Consider the following 18760-nt stretch of genomic DNA (forward strand, 5'->3'; position numbering starts at 1 on the left):
GGGGGGGGGGGTGGTTGGGGGCAAGTTTGAGGGTAGGAACAAAATAAATTGATTTTTTTAACAAAAAAATAATTGTAATTTGAAGTTGGAAGAGAGTTTTGGAAAATGTTTTCCATAAGTTTTGAAGGAAAGTCATTTTCCCTAAATTTGAGGAAAATGAGTTGATTTGGAAAACATTTTCCAAAACATTTAACCCAACCAAACATGAGAAAATTGGAAAACATTTTCCTTCATACCAAACACACCCTTAATCGAATTTCAAAATAAATACGAATAGAAAAAGAACAAGATAAAGGAGTACCGGCGACCAGTGAGCACACGTATCATGAGGTGAAAGTTACACGTGTTACAATCGCAACGGCTAAGTCCCATACCTACTATGTTCTGGGAGCCAATATAAACTCGAGTAGCTGAAGACGAATGAGAAAATATCTCTTCTTTTTCTTCTTCACTCTTCCAATGGATCGTCTTTTTCTCTTATCTCTTCTCGCTTTGGCACTATTCTCGTCGGCGATTGCTTTCTCCGACGACGATCCGCTGATCCGGCAAGTCGTATCGGAAAACGATGACAACCATATGTTAAACGCCGAGCATCACTTTTCACTTTTTAAGGTTAAGTTTGGAAAGATCTATGCTTCTCAGGAGGAACATGACCATAGATTGAAGGTATTCAAGGCTAATCTTCGCCGTGCGAGGCGTCATCAGCTCCTTGACCCTTCCGCTGAGCACGGTATTACGCAGTTCTCCGATCTGACTCCATCGGAGTTTCGCCGGACCTACCTTGGACTTAACAAACCCCGACCTAATCTTAACGCTGAGAAAGCTCCGATCCTCCCGACTACAGATCTTCCAGCTGATTTTGACTGGCGTGAGAAAGGAGCCGTCACCGATGTTAAAAATCAGGTATTTTAAATATAGATATGTTTGTTTATGTGATTAATTGATTGTTTTCCGGTTTTTTTTATTATTATTTTGTATTTATCATGGATGGTTTTGACTATTATAGGGCTCATGTGGATCATGCTGGTCATTCAGTACGACTGGAGCAGTGGAAGGAGCTCACTTTTTGGCGACTGGAGAGCTGGTGAGCCTTAGTGAACAGCAGCTTGTGGACTGTGACCATGAGGTTAGTATTCTTCTTGCCGTTGACTTTTCAAAATTTGATCAGTTCAATATCATTTTGTTTCTTTATTTTTGTGTATGTGCAATTAGTTATGTTATGCTGGTGTTGCTTTACATATTAGTCATTTTGCTCTGATCATATGCTTAGCTCTGCATAATTCATTTAAATTTCTTATCGAATTAGCTAATCTGTTTGAAAGGGTATACGGATTTGCTATCTGTTGGAAAGGGTTTATAAACTGGGAAAGGATTGAACTTTACAGTTGTTTTAGGTAGTTATACTATTGGGGCTGGGGAGAGTGCAAGGCAAAAGCATATAGGATTGTTCTATTTTCTTGGTTCTCATATCTGCCAGTAAATTACAATGGTTACTTATGTTCTTTAAACAGACTCGATCTCGAATTAGTTGGGTTAGTTTTTCAAACATATCATATATAATGGGTAAAACGTTGTGCCAAACTCTGTATTATTGAGTTTTCTTGCCAAAGCTAGTTATATCTATGTTGAAGAGTAAACTATTTGGGAAAGGATTAAAGATTAGAACTTTTAGCGTGTCTGTACTACTGGGGTTATGACCAGTGGTGTAAAGGCAAAAGGAAATAGGATTGTTCTATGATCTTTATTTGAAATGAATCATCTGGCGGTTCAAGAATTTAAAATGGCTTTTATTTCTTTGATGCAACATAGAAAGACAAATGAAACTCAAGTTGAGGCTAGCTGTGTGTATCTGATTATTGTCTTTTCTTCTGCTAAATACATACGTTTATGTTTTACCCTGTTAAGTGTTAATATTAAGCAAGTAATAAAAAGTTCCCTTTTGCAGTGTGACCCGGTGGAAAAAAATGATTGTGATGCCGGTTGCGGCGGTGGTCTTATGACTAGTGCCTTTGAGTATACCCTGAAATCTGGAGGTCTCCAACTGGAGAAAGACTATCCTTACACTGGCAAGGATGGCAAATGCCACTTTGACAAGAGCAAAATTGCTGCCTCTGTATCCAACTTCAGTGTTGTTGGTCTTGATGAAGACCAAATTGCTGCCAACCTGCTTAAACATGGTCCTCTTGCAGGTAATGTAGCTATAATAAACTAAAGGCTTAAGTTGAAGTTGTTTGCTAGTTTGTGAATGAGAGCAAACCAGAAAACTTATCGATTTTCTTTTTGGGTGTAAATTGCAGTGGGGATCAATGCTGCTTGGATGCAGACATACGTTAGAGGAGTTTCATGCCCATTAATTTGCCTCAAGCGTCAGGATCATGGTGTCCTCCTAGTTGGTTATGGTTCTGAAGGTTTTGCACCTATCCGTCTCAAGAATAAGCCTTACTGGATCATCAAGAACTCTTGGGGAAAGACTTGGGGAGAACACGGATATTACAAGATCTGCAGGGGTCACAATATCTGTGGAGTTGATGCCATGGTCTCTACCGTGACTGCGACACATACTACTAATCCTAATCTTTAAGATCAATTTATCCCAAGAATGTTGTCTGTGATCAAGGATTTTACTGCCATTACCCTAATCTTTGTAAATATATCGGTCAGTAATGTATTGTGAACTCATGTCTTAGATTTCATTAGCACCTTATTATCGTGCCTCAAACCATGTACTGGGATTTGTATCTGTAGTTTATACTGCAAATAATTGGAGTTTGAATTTTTAAGTTATATGGAATGCTCGAAATGCCTCTAACCCTCTTATGAGCTTAAGTATTCCGTCTCCTATAGAACATTAGTCACTGCTTCAGAGTTCTGACTTACAAAAAAAGCTGCAAATGTGAACTTGTTAACATGGTGCATCTAGAGTTGAAATATTCCGCATTTATACTGACCATGTTCACTGGATTATTAGCATGACCATGTTCATTGTTTGGCGGATGTTAGCGTCTGAATGATATAGCATCCAATAGATCGATCTATATAAAGTAAGAACACCAAGGTAACAAGATGTTACAGAGGTTAACCTTGAGCAGTTTTCTGTTTCATGAATGTTCCTAATGGGTTGGTCTTTAATGGGTCGTCTTTCAAAAAAACTTATGCCTAGTGGGGCCAAAAGTTCTTTCGAAACCAAAGTCACATCTGGACATAACTCGTAGAATATTATGATAAAAAAATACTAACGTATGCCCTCAAAAAAGTTATGAGCATTAAGCTTCATAATTAAAGATCAACACAAAATAAAAGGCAGAAGTACAAAGGACCCGATTCCATCGCTTCCACATAGAAATATGAAGTAAATTAGGCACAAGCTGTGGGCTTATAGCAGAATACTGCATCTCACCAAAAGAAATTTAACTAGTCTATGAATCATACTTTACAACAACAATATATTCAATAAAATCTCACGAAGTAGAGTCCGAGAAAGGTAAGTGTACACCTTAGGTAGTCTTGGAGATAAAAAAGATTATTTTCAAAAGACCTCCGCTAAATCAAAGAAGTAATGGAAAGGAAAAACAACTGCAGAAAAAACATGAGGACTATGCAGAGCATAAAAGGATGTTCAAATTGGTCAGTCTGTTTTCTATGTTGGGTTTTAATTGGGCTACAGGTACAAAATGGGCCAATGCGGTCTATTCGTTTATGGGCTTGTACATATTCTGGGCCGTGTCATTTTGTATGTTTTAATTAGACTAGGCAAGAGTTTTAAGAAGTGAGATTTTTGAATTTTGCGTTCTTAAATCAAAGCTGACATTAATAAATCTTGTAATCTTAAATATATCATATCATATAAGATAGTGTTGTTAAGGGTAAAATGAAAATGTTGAACTTTCATTTCAATTTGTTTGTCTTTTTTTGCGACTCATAATTTCGACTTTTCACATAATATGTTTAACAACACAAAATTAAAGACATTTCAGTACAACATATCTTTAATTTAAAACTACAAAATTTTAAAAAATCCTTACTTTTCTTACACTCCATGTCAAATCAAATAAAAAATCAAACAAACAAATTAAAATGAAGGATATACTAAATATAGAAAGTGAAAGCGTACAATAAAACAAAGCAAAACACATAAATTAAAATGGAACTCGCAAACTATTTTAGAAAATTATATCTCTAAAAATATAATAAGTAGATTGATTTCTTATTGATTAAGAGATGGCCGATTCTAAAATGATGTTAAACATATCAAGTGGTGAGTTTAAACAAATAAAGATTCTTTTTAAAAGAATTCAAATAGAAAAGTAAAACGAATAAATTGAAACATAAAGTATCTAAATTGATCTAGAGGTAGATTGATTTTTTTTATCGATGGTCAATTCTAAAATGATGGTGTTGGCACAGTTACAAAATGGGCCGTTAAACTGTTGAACGCACAAGAATATGATGTGCAACAGAGAATGACAAGTCATTCTTATTGAAGTAGTGAAAAGATAGATAAGACAATTCCATTCAACAAAAGAATAGTGCAACAACACATTAAAAGGAGATCCTGTTTCTCCATTGCATGACATAAATTTATAATATTGTAAACCAGTATTAATATCGAGCGATAATTTGATAGGACATGACGAATGTTCAATATATTGAGTCATATGATAACTAATTAAGCCGTTCCACCATTATTTGTAGTCAGGAAGTTGAAAACAGTCTGTTAGTTTGTCCTCTTTCTTATACCTAACCCCTTATGAACAAATACATCATTATAGGTGTAAACAAAAAAATATCCAATTAGATGACGGCTAGGGTTAGTGAAACGCTCTGTATTCTTAAAAGATATCTAGGTTGTGAATAAAGGGAGTTTATCCGCTTTGTGAGAATTTCCAACATAAGTCGTGGTTGCTGGCTTGCTGCATATCTACTTTCTATACGGAGAAATTTGTAAGCCTATTTATGATTCAAATACTACGATTAATTGTGATCTCTTGACTATTGAATTATTTCGAGAAACTATTGGTGTGAAATGACAGATACGGGTCAAATTGCTGGACTCCATGAAAATTAGGCATGCGGTTTTAGCCCATACGTATGAGAAGACTATTTAGAAATAAGTGGGCCAAGTGTAGCGGTCCCATTTTCGATTATTTATTGGTCCATCATATCATATCCTCTATTATTTATTTATTTTATTTTATTTTATTATAAATAAGTAAATAATTTAGATTTATTTGCATTCACCCCAAAAGACGGATCCCATGTCTACCACATTATTTTTATGGATTCATAATGCTGTTGAATAACGTGGAAATACATGCTCATTTTCTTGGAATTATTTACATAATATAATGTCCCTATGAAAGAAAATTTAGTCAAATTGGGTTAAGCTTGTGTCTTCTTTAGACAAAATAATAATGTCAAGAATATTGGTTGAAAGATGAAAATTAAAAATAATATTTGAAGTTGATTGAAGTTGGAAAAGAATATTTGTTAGAGATGTGTTAGGCTCAAATTTGAACTTTACATGATCAGAATTCTAGAATAGCAACCTCAAATACTAATTATTATAACGTGTTGAATTACACATCGATTGGACTTGAATCATTCTCTCTATATGTTCTTCAAAATCCTCAACTTTTGAGCTGGTTTATAGTTGAGTCTGACTCAAAATCCATTTTTAAATTTTATTTTATTTTATTATGGCATCACAGCTAGCTCATTCATGGTTTACTTTAACTGACTGTGCGCTCTCATGATATTTCCATGTTCGATATGTCTAAATTCTAATCCTAAGTATTCCGAGGTTATTGGGTTCCACACCAGTTGGGCCTCAATTTTTTTTATATGATTTTAAATAATTTTCACATGTCGAAGTTGCTTTTGTAATTGAGTTAATTAGTCCAATATCTATTTCTTATCAAAATGAACATTAGACTTGTTAGATTTTGCCAAACTAGAATACTCCTAAAAACAAATTTCTCAAAATTTCACCATCCTTTTCAATATATTTTTGCACTGATCATGACCTAACTTTAACATGTTTTAATAACTGCATTACATTTACAATTTGTTAAGTCATCTATTGCCTTAATGACTTCATAACATTTGCAACTTGAAAAGCTGTTGAACCCAAAGTTGGTAATAAACTGAAGTTACTCAGTCTTTTAGCATAGCGAAGTAGGGTCCTAATGTAGTGGGATCGTTTGGATTGATAGTCAAATACACCAATTCAATTACCCCTTTCATAAGGTCACAACAGAATCCTCAGGGCATTAGGTCCCAATCTTGCAGATAGACGTACAAATGGGATAGAAGAATGTAGTACTACAATTGTTGTTATTTGAAGACATTATATTATTATTAGGGGTCCAAAATACACATTAATTATTATTGCAGTCACTAAATTTGAATAGTAAAATGTATTTTATGTTGGAATGTAGAGTACTACTGACATTTATGAAGACTAAAAGGTAAAATTTTGGACCACATTTTATAAAATAAATTATTTTATTTTATTTATTTTTTAAAAGCTCAAATACCAAAAACATTACAGAATGAAGAGGCACGCTGGCTTGTTTGATTGATTTTTTGGTGGAGGCCTCAGCCTACTATTTCCTAAATTCTCCACACCCTATTAACCTATTTGTTCATATCCTAGTGTGTATTGTATCATTATTTTTGGATTTTTTCTCTTAATTGCAATCACTATTTTTCATTTTTTTCCTACTAATTTCTCTTCTTTTACCTAACTAAAAATTAAAAAAAAAAAAAACTCAAGTACATACTATAACTAACTAAGTGATTTTGACATAATTAGTTTTGTGTTCTTTTCCAATCTTTAATTTCTATCAGTCCTCCACTCACAAAAGAAAAAAAAATTAGGCTGTTGGGAGAATTTTGGGGAGATGTAGAAATTCGCAACCCTTCTTGTATAGTTAGTTCCACGATCGGTTCCATTTTATATGACACAATTAATTGTACAAGAATTGGAACCATTTAATCAAAATATTTAATAATTCAAAATGTCATATATTACAATTAAGTAAAAACTTATTTAACTCGAGTAATAATGATATCACGTAAAGTGTTGGATAGAGAGTAGTATAAGCTCTCAATAAGTCTTTTTTCTTTTTTTTTTTAAATAAGAAAGCAATAGGAGTAATAAATAAGTGGTAGATGCCCCGAGCATTTTTAGAGAGAAAAAAAACAATAGATAATGATGCAAAATCCTACCATATAGAGGTGTTAAATTAACCGGTTGAGCTGAATTTAGATGAGTCAAGATGATTTCATGAGTTAATAAATATGTACTATATATGAGTAGGTTATTGATTCAATCAAGAGTTAATAACAAGTGTTCTAATATGTCAAAATGGCATAATTCGCATTTTACTAATTTATTAATGCAATTTTTTTAAACTAAAAAGTTACCTAATATTTGTTATCGGTGATAAAAGGTGAAAATCAAAGGTATGGTAGTGAAAAATGATATAATATTAATGTGGAGTGCCTTGAGTTTCAGGTAGGCAAACAAGTAGTTGCATTTTGACTTAAGGAGAAACAAACGATAGCGATAGGACAATACTTCTCCAATCCCCAAAACAACCCTTATCATTCATACCATCTTTACTCATTTTTTCACACTGCCAGATCACGAGCTGTGATAATCCAGAGGGTAAAAAAGGAATCAGAGTAATATTCCTATTTGTATTGATGCTCGATTAAATTTGGAGTAAATTTTTTATTTTTATTTTCAGGGAAGGATGAAAGTATCTCAACCATCCTATTGGCCACTACAACTTATGTTGGTAAGACAATGTAAATATACCTTGAATTTATTCGTGTAGTATTTCTATTGTACCAAGACAAAAGAAATTTATTAACTGTAGATATTTTTTAAAATATTGAATTTATTATATTCAAAGAACGGTATAGTAAAATTGTATATTTGTTGCTCCTTAAGGAATATGTCGAGTAAATACTGAACAAGTAAAAATGGATGGAAGAAGTATAAGCAAAATGAAAGAAGTTCAAGATCATTACCTCAAGCTAAATGAAGCAGTTGCAAAGTTTTATTTCTGTGTTGAATCAGTTATTGCGTTCACAATTATAATTTATCGCTAAAAAACTTCCTAAACCCTCGTTACTTAAATTTTCTTATATATATAATCCATTCTTATCCGATTATCGAGAAGAGAATGTTGTAATGAAATAGGCAAGCACTTCCCTTCATCCAGTTAATCCATCACTAAATGAGATTAACACGAAATTTCTACTGTTTAGCTACGAAATTATCAGAGACTAATATATTTAGATTAGCTAGGTCACAAAAAGATACAATTCTATACATAGTGCAAAAAGTTGATATACACCCTGGATAATGTGTGTATAAATCCCCAGAAAAAAAAGAAAAAAAAAGGTAGTAGTTGTTGTTTGGGGACCTTATTAAAAGGAGGCAGGTGCAGTAAAAAGAAAATTGGCATGTCTAGGCAACAATAGTTTCTAAAATGTGCAAAGTCATTTATTATTCCTCACAATAAATCTGCCACTTCTCTGAATTACACTATCTTTGACATATTACAGAAACTCTACTGTACTATAAAAGCTAAATATTGGCCACAATAAACTTGATTGGGACATATAAGTACTTAATGGATAATCACAACAATGCTCATTGATATGATCAATACAATGGATACTTCCAAACTTCCACCACCTAGCTAGCATATATTTTTTTTTAAAGAAAAAATATAATAAAAGCCAGGATTTGAAATTTAATTATGAACTTATTTTTAAAATTTAAATCTATGAACTTATGAATAAACTCATAGCTCGTTTTAGTTACTAAGTTCATATTAAAGGATTTTTAAAAAAAAATACAAAATTCAATGTCTGAGCAATCTCATAGCTCGTTTTAACCCCTACCTAATATTATTGCTATGCTGCTACTATTATGTTTTTTTACACAATAACGAGGTAAAAATATATTTACACAATCAAATCGATTTTCTATAATTTCTTTTTATGCGATTAGAATTAAAAGTATTATAACAAGTAATAACTCGCTATGACCAGTTCAACTACACTCATACGAGTTGTATATACGTTAGTGTGCTAGAAGAAAATAATACTAACCTATATACATGTCATGACATTATTTAATCCTTTATTTGATAAAGTTTTCAATCTATGTATAAATAATATACATATATTAGTTATACAACCTATTTAGTATTATCAGGTTTGTACAACTAATACATAACAAACATGTTATTAGAAGACACTATATTAATATTTCTAACGTCAACATTACTAATACATTATAGTCAGTACTATTCTTATATACTCTACGAAACAAACTAATAAAGAAACCAAGCATCTAAGAACCCAATGCCAGTAAAGCCTTGGGAAGAAAAAAAAAAAGTAGTTAATGTGCGTATTGTACTATAAGTTGTTTGCCCTAATAAAGAAGAGAGTACTTAGTTTCAGAATTTTCGAAACAAAGGAAAGCTTCTCCGCATTTTCAGCTCTCTCTAAATGAAGAAAAGGGTAGCCTATATATATATAGTTAAAAGCTCTTTTCTTATTCTGCCACAAAAATATACTTAAGCATATTATACCACCATTTACTTTCAATCTCTTTATCTTTAATCACCTTTCTATGTCTAGTCTAATTTGAAGAAGAAGAAAAAATAACAAGGTTTGTTTTATTTGTCTATCTTAAAGTATACTCGAAGTTAGGGGCATATTCAAAATTTAAAGTTCATAATGTATTAGCGACCTCAAGTTCATATAATATGTACAAGTGAGTTTACACTTAGACCATCTCCAACCCACCTCTATTTTACTCTCCATTCTCTATATTTGGAGAGTAAAATAGAGAATGGGCTCTCCGACCACTCTTTAATTAACTCTCTATTCTTCATTTATAGAGAGGTGAATAGTAGTTCTCAAAATTTGGAGAACTACTATTCACACTCTCTATTTCATTTTTTCATTATTTTATTATATTTCTATTATTTGGTAATTAACACATTATTTTTAATATAAGGTCATTAATTAAATATCTAACATTCGTAATCTTTTTAAATGTAATATGACATTTTAAAAAATATATTATTTGATATACACTACTTTCATCCCGAATTAATAATATTTCAATTTTTTAAATTTTCATCACTTTAATATAATTTGATATTATTATTAATTTTCACTATGAAGAATGCACAAAATTAAAATGATAAGATGAAAATTTTAATTTAAAAATATAATACATAATATAATAATTTAAAGATAAGATAACAATACATAATAATTTTATCGCAACAATAATTCAGTAATCCGGTAGGTAGTTTCCAAATTTAACAATATTCGGAAAAAAATTAGTGTATGATCCAGAGAATTGTTGTGGTTGTGATTGCGGTTGTGCTCGTTGATTTATGTAATTGTATTTCATTGATGATTTCACTTTTATTTGAATTGTCCATTAATGTGTATATTATATAATAACTTGCAATTTATGTTATTAAGAAATTTAGAATAAAATAAATTTTTATATTAAATAAAGAATTTGAAAAAATAAAATTTTATATTACGTAAAATTTTTATAAAGTGATTATTTGAAGAAAAAAAAAAGAAGGAGAAAGGATTTATATTATGAAATAAGGAAATGCCAATGAAATAGAAATAATATTATAATATTGAGGAGAGAGAAGAAAATTATTTTTTAGAGATAAAAATAAAAAAATAGGTTGGAGTTGGTTGTCTGAAAAAAAATAAAAAATTCTATATTTGAAGAGTAAAATAGAGGGCAGGGCTGGAGATGCCCTTAAAATTGTCAAGTTTTCAGCTCTTTTCAGTATTTGCCTTATGGTGCAAAGGACTCTTATATTGTCATCCATTAGACTCAGATACGATAAATCGAATATTTTTGTTAGTTAATTTACTTGTTATTAGATGTGTGGGGCTTATCTCGTAGACATTGATCTCCTGGCCCTCCTATTGTAAAGGATGAGTTATTTATCCTTATGTTGTATTAAGAGAAAAAGTCAAGCCCCCCTCTTTTAATTATTTTCAAGATATAAAAAAATATTTAGTGCCCGTTTGGATTGACTTATTTTAGGTGTTTTTAAGTCAAAATAGCTTTTAAGCAATTTTGAAGTGTTTCGGTAAAGTTAAAAAATGCTTATAAGCACTTATTTTAAAGACAAAATAACAAAAATAAGTCAAAAGCCATAAGCCAAAAGCCAATCTAAACCGGGCCTTAGTGTAGTTTTTTTTTAAGAATTAAATTCAAGTGTGGGTGAAGTAGTTGGATTTCCTTTGAACACATGTTGTATATATTCTAAATTCCTTTAAACACATATGTTGGATTTCCTTTGACCACATACTAGTATTTTATCACAATATCTATATCCACTTTGAACTTTGTTGTATTGGAGAATGGAAACTAACAAATAATATTAGATTAGTTACTAAAAATATGTACATAAAATACTTAATTTTGACATAAATTCAATCTTTACTTTCGAAAAGTCAAACATGATAATTAGTCTGAAGCAGGATACTAATAAGTGAAAGAATTCATTGTACATCGGTGCATATAAATATAAACCCAAAAAATATGGAAAAATAGGAGACAACATCCCAGAAGAACGGACTTATTAGAAGAAAATGGTTGTCCACCCCATGCATTTCTAGTCCAACACCCTCAATAAAACAAATAAAAATAAGTAAATGAATGGTTATAAGAGGCAGATAACTCAGAGAATTAAAAATATATAAAAAAAACAAAATCTTTGGACCCAACCAAACACGAAACGTATCTATTTCTTCCCCATATAATCCGGTAAGCAATCGGATATGCTGGAAAAAAGTTAGTACTACTAAGTTCAAATGTGACCAGAAAGATAATTGAAATTCATACTTAGAGTAGAAAAAACCTAGAAAAAGAGAGTAGAAATATAAGATATGCAAAATAAACCACAAAAATATACCTCCTTCGTCCCAATTTATGTAATATAACTCGTCTTGACACAAACTTTAAGAAAGAAATACTTTTAAAATATGAAGTATGGACTCGTATAAAATGAGTTACAAATATTTGTGTGACTATTAATTATATTCATCTAAAAAGGAGCGTGAAAAGATTAGAGGTTGACACTTGGTTGAACTTTGAGATTCAAACTTCTAAAAATTTTGATTGTAAATATGTACATAGAAGTTCTATGTTTCTAGATATACTTGAAATCCATGTGAAAAAATATTATAAATCACAATGATTAACATCATAAAAAACATAATATACAAAAATTTTGATCAACGAAAACTTCATTGACTCTTTAAATTCTAATTATACCACATAAATTGCAACAAAATGAGTATCTCGATATAAAATTTATACCAAAATCTTGCCATTATCTATCTCATATTGAAGGATATAATCCTTTCGAACCAATATACCCCATGACATGATATATACTAATAATATGCATAAATTAAATTGATCTCCTACTAATTCCTCTTTGCAAAATCACAATATAATAATGGATATTATAGATAAGACAATTATATTAATACTAACAAAATAAGAGTCATACTTGAAATTCAAAATATTAAACTAACATCATATAAGAAAACCAATGTCTAAATTCATGGAGAAATACTAGAACATTAGTTTCTCCTTCCCATTACCTAAAATGGATGTCATTGAAGTTAAAGCAAAATCAATAGTTTGATTACTCTAATCCTTCCCTAAAACCAAAACGTTCTGAATTTTCATAAATTCTGAATCCGCCTCTGATTAAGGCCGGGGAGGTGGAAAGAATTGCGTACCAGCCAAGAAAGCAGTAATGGGAGTTGGATACACTGAAGGATCATACATTGTAACAGACGGCTGATGTTGGTGACTAGTGGGGGCGATTGCTGTGGTGGATGTGGTGGCGCCGGTTATAAAATTCAGTGCTTGTTGAGCGGCGCCACTTCCAGATGAACTCTCTCCACCACCACCACCGCCACTATATCGACCTTCTGGCCCTTGATCATACAGAATTCCTTTGAATAAATGTCCACCAATATTCACAGCCGTATGATAAGCATATTGATCATCTGCATCGTCGACTGCACTCACTTTTACGCATCGAAAAACAGCTTGAGAACTCACTTCTGATGGAAAATGACCACCTAACTCTAACCCTAGCATTCAAAAAAAAGAAATAACAACTTTAGTACCAAAATCAAATAATGAACTTCATGAATATTTCAGAGTAATAAAGTGAAATAAAGCAACAAAATCAGAACAATTTTGTTTCGTCAAGTTTACTTCTATACAGTAGAAAAAAGCAAAAATAAAATTGAGAAATATGAAATTTAAATATGTAAATATTATGTTTGTTGTATATATAGTCCCACGAGACAATGTTATGTAGCATATTTATCACGGATTTTTGTTCTATACGATAATTTTTCTTCCTCTTATTTTGTAATTTAGCATCAAAATTCTAAAACACACGATCTACCTCCCTGAAAAACCCACAAATTTTTTTCATGACTCATTTAAACTTTTGATGATTAAATTCTGAATCCGTCTCTGAATTTACCTGACGAGATGTTGGGTATACGAGTACAAGCAAGAGAGGAGGAAGATGGGTCTTCTCTTGGCCTTTTTGGAATATTAGAGTGATGATCAGCTCTTAAGCTAAGAAGTTGAGTTTGTTGCTGTTGATTTTGTTGTTGTTGTTGTTGAAGAGAAGTAAGTTGTTGCAACCGTTCACGTCTTTTAGCAGCAGGAACCCAGGTACTTTTAACGTGTGTATGACATGGAAATCCTCTGCTCTTACAGCAAGTCCGGCACCTCAAATGTGAACAGTCTTTTTTAGCTTGATTTCCACAATCTTGACAGTTAATTCCTCCACCAGCACTACCAGTACTACTGGGACGCATAACGCGAAACCCTGATGATGATCTATAAGAAGACGAATTAGTATAATTGTTAGTAATATTTTGATGATGATTATGATTATGATTATGATCATCAGTACCACCACCGACAATGTTGTTGTTACCACCACTACTACTACTGCTTCCAGTACTGATGATTCTTCTGTTACAACTGGGCCCCACACCAACTGAGAAATCCACATCTTGTGGTTGATGATGATGATGATGGGGATGAGGCTGAGCTCGTTGTTGATGCAACTGATAGTACTGCTGCCATAACTCGAAACCCTTATTGTAGATCTCGTCGTCTTTGAAAAGAAGTAAGCTATTTGTAGCTAATTGATCTTGCTCTTGTTGTTGTTGTTGGTTCTTATTTCCTCCTCCAGCTCCGCCACCACCTAGTGTGAAAAATCCAGACATATCTCTGCTGAAGTGTTTGTCGTCAATTTTAACTCTATATCCATAGCCAAAAAAACAAAAACAAACCTCTTTAAGCCTAGTAAATGGCTATGATATTGATCATCTAACAGCTATATTTGATTGGAATTTTTTTTTCTTTTTGGGCTATATTAAGTGCTTCTAGCAGCTTTTCAGGACAATTTTATTTGTTTTTCAGGAAATCGAAAGAGGAGAAAAAAAAAATGGTTGCACTTCCCTACTTTTATGGTGCATTAAAGTCACAGACTCTGCAACGCCGCCATGGCCACTGCTGCTACCTCTTCCTCAATTTAAGACTATACAACAGTACCATCTTTCTTGTCTCTCTCTTAAATTTGTAGTAGTACTAAAAAAAAAAAAATGGTTTCTCTCACACACACTAATTCACTCTCTCTTTCTCACACTAATTTATTTTATTTTTTCATTTTTTTGTTGTTGTTGTTGTTGTTTCCATTTCTTTTCTACAGTTCTCTTGCAGTTGGAAGCAATAAAATCTCATCAACAAGGATTTCATCTTAGCCGTTGCATGGTGATCGGACGGGTGTAATTATTCCACGTGGCGAAGAATCAGCTTTTGCTTCTTCGTCCTTGCACCGGAAAACACGCTCTACTTTTTCTGACCGTCCCATAATTAAGAAGTTTTTTCGCAAGATTTCTAATTTCAATAAAAACAAAAAATCTATCAATATTAATACCAAATGAGGAAATATAATATAAATTTAAAATAACAAAGAATTACGGTAAATTGATAAGTATTTGTTCAGTATTAATCAAAAGTTTTGAATTTGAGTTATTAATATTGAATCGATTTAAGTAAGCAGCGTTTTCATTGTGAAACTTATAAATATTGTACTCTATTGGGCAGCAAAAAGATACTCATCTTCGTTCTCTTCTACTTGTCTAATATTTTAAAAATATATTTGCATTTTAACTTGCTACTTTAATATATCAAGAAATGTTAAAGGATAGTGTGGTAAAATAATCTTGTTAATCATAATTTAGACGTGATAAATATAAATGTGACGAGTAAAAATAAATGGATAGAATAATTTTACAGCTATTTCAGTAATTTTCGGTATCACAGACCAATTGATGGACGTGGACATTAGTGGCTTTGATTACGACGGGCAAGAACCACTAACCCTAATATAAACCTATTCTAGTTATCTAAATTTATAATCAAATTATTAATTAACTAATTGAGTATCATGAACTTGTACAGTATAATTAATGATTTCTTATCTGTTCTACAATGATTTACTGAACAAAATTAATAATTCTTTTATATAGTCATTGTATAGAAAAATTAAACATTGTTTGAGATTAAAATTAACTTATATAAACCTGATAATATTATAATATAACTAGCTTTCTTAGCATGTTATAATAAGGTATTTAATTTATTTTTTAGATTACTAGTTTCACCGTTATGCACCACAAAAAAAGAACGTATAAATTGAGAATTAACGGAGAGATCATAGGTTCAACAAAGGTGCCAAAAAATAAGAGACTTTGAGCTAGAAAATATGTATATAAATTATCTTACGGAGAATTAAATCATAGATTCACGTGCCGAATAATTATTTCTACTTCCTTTTCTTTCTATTTTTCTTGTAAAACTCCAAGAATTTTTAGAATTTCAAAAACTCTTCCAACATGTTCATTAATTTGTGCAAAAAACGTCTTGTATTCCACTATAATTCTTTGCTAATCATTTTTAATTTTGACTTATTCAGCAGAGATCAATTTTATTAATATTGAGCAGAATATTTTTATATAATCGATTCTTGGAAAAGTGAATAAAAGAGTAATAGGAGATGTCTATATCTTTAGGTCAACTCCTTATGATGTAACCGGGAAGGGGGGTCTTAAGTATATAATACTTAAATTAGGATCCGGCTCCTCTCCATTTCCCTTCCCTCCATTTTTCCCAAGTTTTTGTTTGGACGTGAGACACATGGCATAGGTAAAAACTAATGGTTAAGATTTAATTGAATAAAAATAAGATTTTAATTATAATTTAGATAATTAATACTTCATAAGAAAAACGACAAGACCACAATCATAACAATATATTATTTTTTCCATAAATATATATATATATTTTTTTTTTTTCTTACTATTATTATCTTCTGTTTTTGTCCATAAATATATTATAAAATAATTTATCTTTTTCTAATTATTTTTTCCGTGCGAGTATATTTTCTATCAATTATATGTAAACTAATTTCAAAGAGAAAGTTCAAAATTGCTTTCTAAGACTTACTCATTTTTTTTAAAAAACAAAAACAAATGGAAGACAACTATTCGTAGGGAAAAAAAATTAGAAAAGAGAACGGTTTTTATAATATATTTATGGATAAGATATTATATTGTTATGAATTATGATTTATTTATGGACAAGATATTATATTTTTATGAATTATGATTATGGTATTATTATTTTTCTTATAAAATATTAATTATCTTAATTATAATTAGAATATTATTTTAATCTATAAATCTTAGCTATTAATTTTTATCTATGTCAGCTGTCTCACATAAAAGCAAGAACTTGGAAAAAAATAGAGGGAAGGAAAATGAAGAGGAGCGGGATCCCTTAAATTAGTTATACACTATTAATACAGTAGCAGCCAATAAAAAATAATGTACCTTAATTAATATATTCTTAGCTCACAGTCTGTCAGCTGTGTCTTCGTAATTGAGACATCACCAAAAAGGTCTTTCAATAATACATCCAAACAATAATAAAAGGATAGAAAATCAATAATATCACAAGATTAAATCTAATAAAGAAATAATTAATACAATATGTGGGGTTTAACAATACAGAAAAATCTAAATAGTGATGATATTATTTCTCGGGTAATGCTAAATGGCCAGAAAATTTGGCCAGAAATTTTAAAAAGCTATTAAAAAAAAAAAACTGATCTTTTTTCCACTTTTTAATTAAAAAATATTAAAGTTAAAAGAGTAAAAATGTTTAAAAAGATAAAATAACATAGGTAAAATACCATTCTAGCCAAATTTTCTGACCAAAAAGATTTTTCCTTATTTCTCACTATTTATGATACGTTATGACGTAGCATATATGCAACATTTTCTTGAATTGAGAAAAAATAGAATTACTAAACCGACCGATAACGATTGTGATAGATCGGTGAGTAGTCTTTCATTTTTAATCATAGGTTTTGAATCGAGTTCTTCTGGGTATGAAATCGTCTTTGTGAGGGAACGCTTTATCTCCATATCTGACTTTCCGACGAAAATTCAGATTTTTCAAAGCTCTAATATGAACCACAGACAGCAAAAAGAAGTAAAATAATTGTGATGACTCCGATATAGGCATCGAACATCGAATTAAAAAAAAGTACTAAACTGATCACGATGTTGATCTGTTTCAATTTGAAGGATCTTTGGTAAACAAAATATCCCAAAGATGAAAAGAGATCTTTCCAAAACATAGTATTATTATATTCAAAATGAAAAACAAAATGAAGGCTTTAATTAAACAATTCAATCTTTCAAAAAATAAATTAAAAAATATGCCATACATTTTTTCCCAAAATTTCTTTTCGAAGTTTTTTTCTAAATCTTAATGTCCATGATCCTTTTAGACTCTTTTAAGCATGAAATATTAAAGTCACGAAGATGTATTTTCCTTAATAGCTTAAATTTTTCAATAAGATAATAACACTTTAATATTATTTTAGAACAAATAGGATTTTTGAATTTAAGTTTTGCCCTTACATATTATATAAACACGAATAAATTATTATGTTTAGCTCACTAAATCCCTAAGAGAGACATGTTGAGACATAGTAACTTAGTAATTCAAATATGAGCACTCTCTAGCTAATGGGTTAAATTTAACTTTTTAGATGTTTTAGTCACACTTCAACATGAAATCATGATGCCATTCCCCAAAGATTGTAACACACTCTTTGCTATACCTAGTTTATCCTAAATGTTATTGAATGATTGTTTCATATTTTTGTATTTATATTGCAACTTGAAGATCTAGAAACAAAGCCCCTTGTCTTGGTCTTTTATCATTTCACAAACAAGTTGAAGACTCCTACAAATTCAGCGTGTCAATGGTTATAATTAATAAACAAAATTAATTGTCGAAAAATTTGCCATATTGCTTAAATTAAAGTATCGTTTCATTGCAAAATAAAGATAAGATCTGCATATATCACATTTTTTCCATATCTCACTGTAAATTTATACTGAGTATGTGTTTATTGATGTAAAGTGTTTTTTTTTAAAAAAAAAAAGAGTAGAAGAATAAAAACAAAATAGTTATTAGAACGAAACATAGTTTTAGAAATGAATTTAGAGTCTTACTCAAATCCAATGTAGCTAATAAGCGTAGGATTGCCAC

At 30.8% G+C, this 18760-nt stretch overlaps 2 protein-coding genes across 2 annotated transcripts; one reads left to right on the top strand and one right to left on the bottom strand.

The window, feature by feature from the left end:
- Nucleotides 1-418: 418 nt before the first annotated feature.
- On the top strand, nt 419-2792 carry LOC102581491 (cysteine proteinase 15A-like). The gene is made up of 4 exons (XM_006341935.2): nt 419-903; nt 1007-1126; nt 1946-2189; nt 2298-2792. The coding sequence occupies exons 1-4, from the start codon at nt 421-423 to the stop codon at nt 2579-2581; spliced, it is 1131 nt and encodes a 376-aa protein (XP_006341997.1). The 5' UTR covers nt 419-420; the 3' UTR covers nt 2582-2792.
- Nucleotides 2793-12537: 9745 nt separating this feature from the next.
- LOC102581821 (protein SHI RELATED SEQUENCE 1-like) lies at nt 12538-14761 on the bottom strand. The gene is made up of 2 exons (XM_006341936.2): nt 13596-14761; nt 12538-13191 (listed from the first exon to the last, which is right to left on the bottom strand). The coding sequence occupies exons 1-2, from the start codon at nt 14353-14355 to the stop codon at nt 12800-12802; spliced, it is 1152 nt and encodes a 383-aa protein (XP_006341998.1). The 5' UTR covers nt 14356-14761; the 3' UTR covers nt 12538-12799.
- Nucleotides 14762-18760: the final 3999 nt, after the last annotated feature.

The sequence above is a fragment of the Solanum tuberosum genome, unplaced genomic scaffold (assembly GCF_000226075.1).
Source record: "Solanum tuberosum cultivar DM 1-3 516 R44 unplaced genomic scaffold, SolTub_3.0 scf00032, whole genome shotgun sequence".
NCBI classification, from domain to species: Eukaryota; Viridiplantae; Streptophyta; class Magnoliopsida; order Solanales; family Solanaceae; genus Solanum; species Solanum tuberosum.

Coding starts and splice junctions, on each gene's coding strand:
- LOC102581491 (XM_006341935.2), top strand. CDS start 421: ATGAGAAAATATCTCTTCTTTTTCTTCTTCACTCTTCCAATGGATCGT. Junction 1,127..1,945: donor TTGTGGACTGTGACCATGAG/GTTAGTATTCTT, acceptor TCCCTTTTGCAG/TGTGACCCGGTGGAAAAAAA. Junction 2,190..2,297: donor TAAACATGGTCCTCTTGCAG/GTAATGTAGCTA, acceptor TGTAAATTGCAG/TGGGGATCAATGCTGCTTGG.
- LOC102581821 (XM_006341936.2), bottom strand. CDS start 14,355: ATGTCTGGATTTTTCACACTAGGTGGTGGCGGAGCTGGAGGAGGAAAT. Junction 13,192..13,595: donor TATACCCAACATCTCGTCAG/GTAAATTCAGAG, acceptor TTTGAATGCTAG/GGTTAGAGTTAGGTGGTCAT.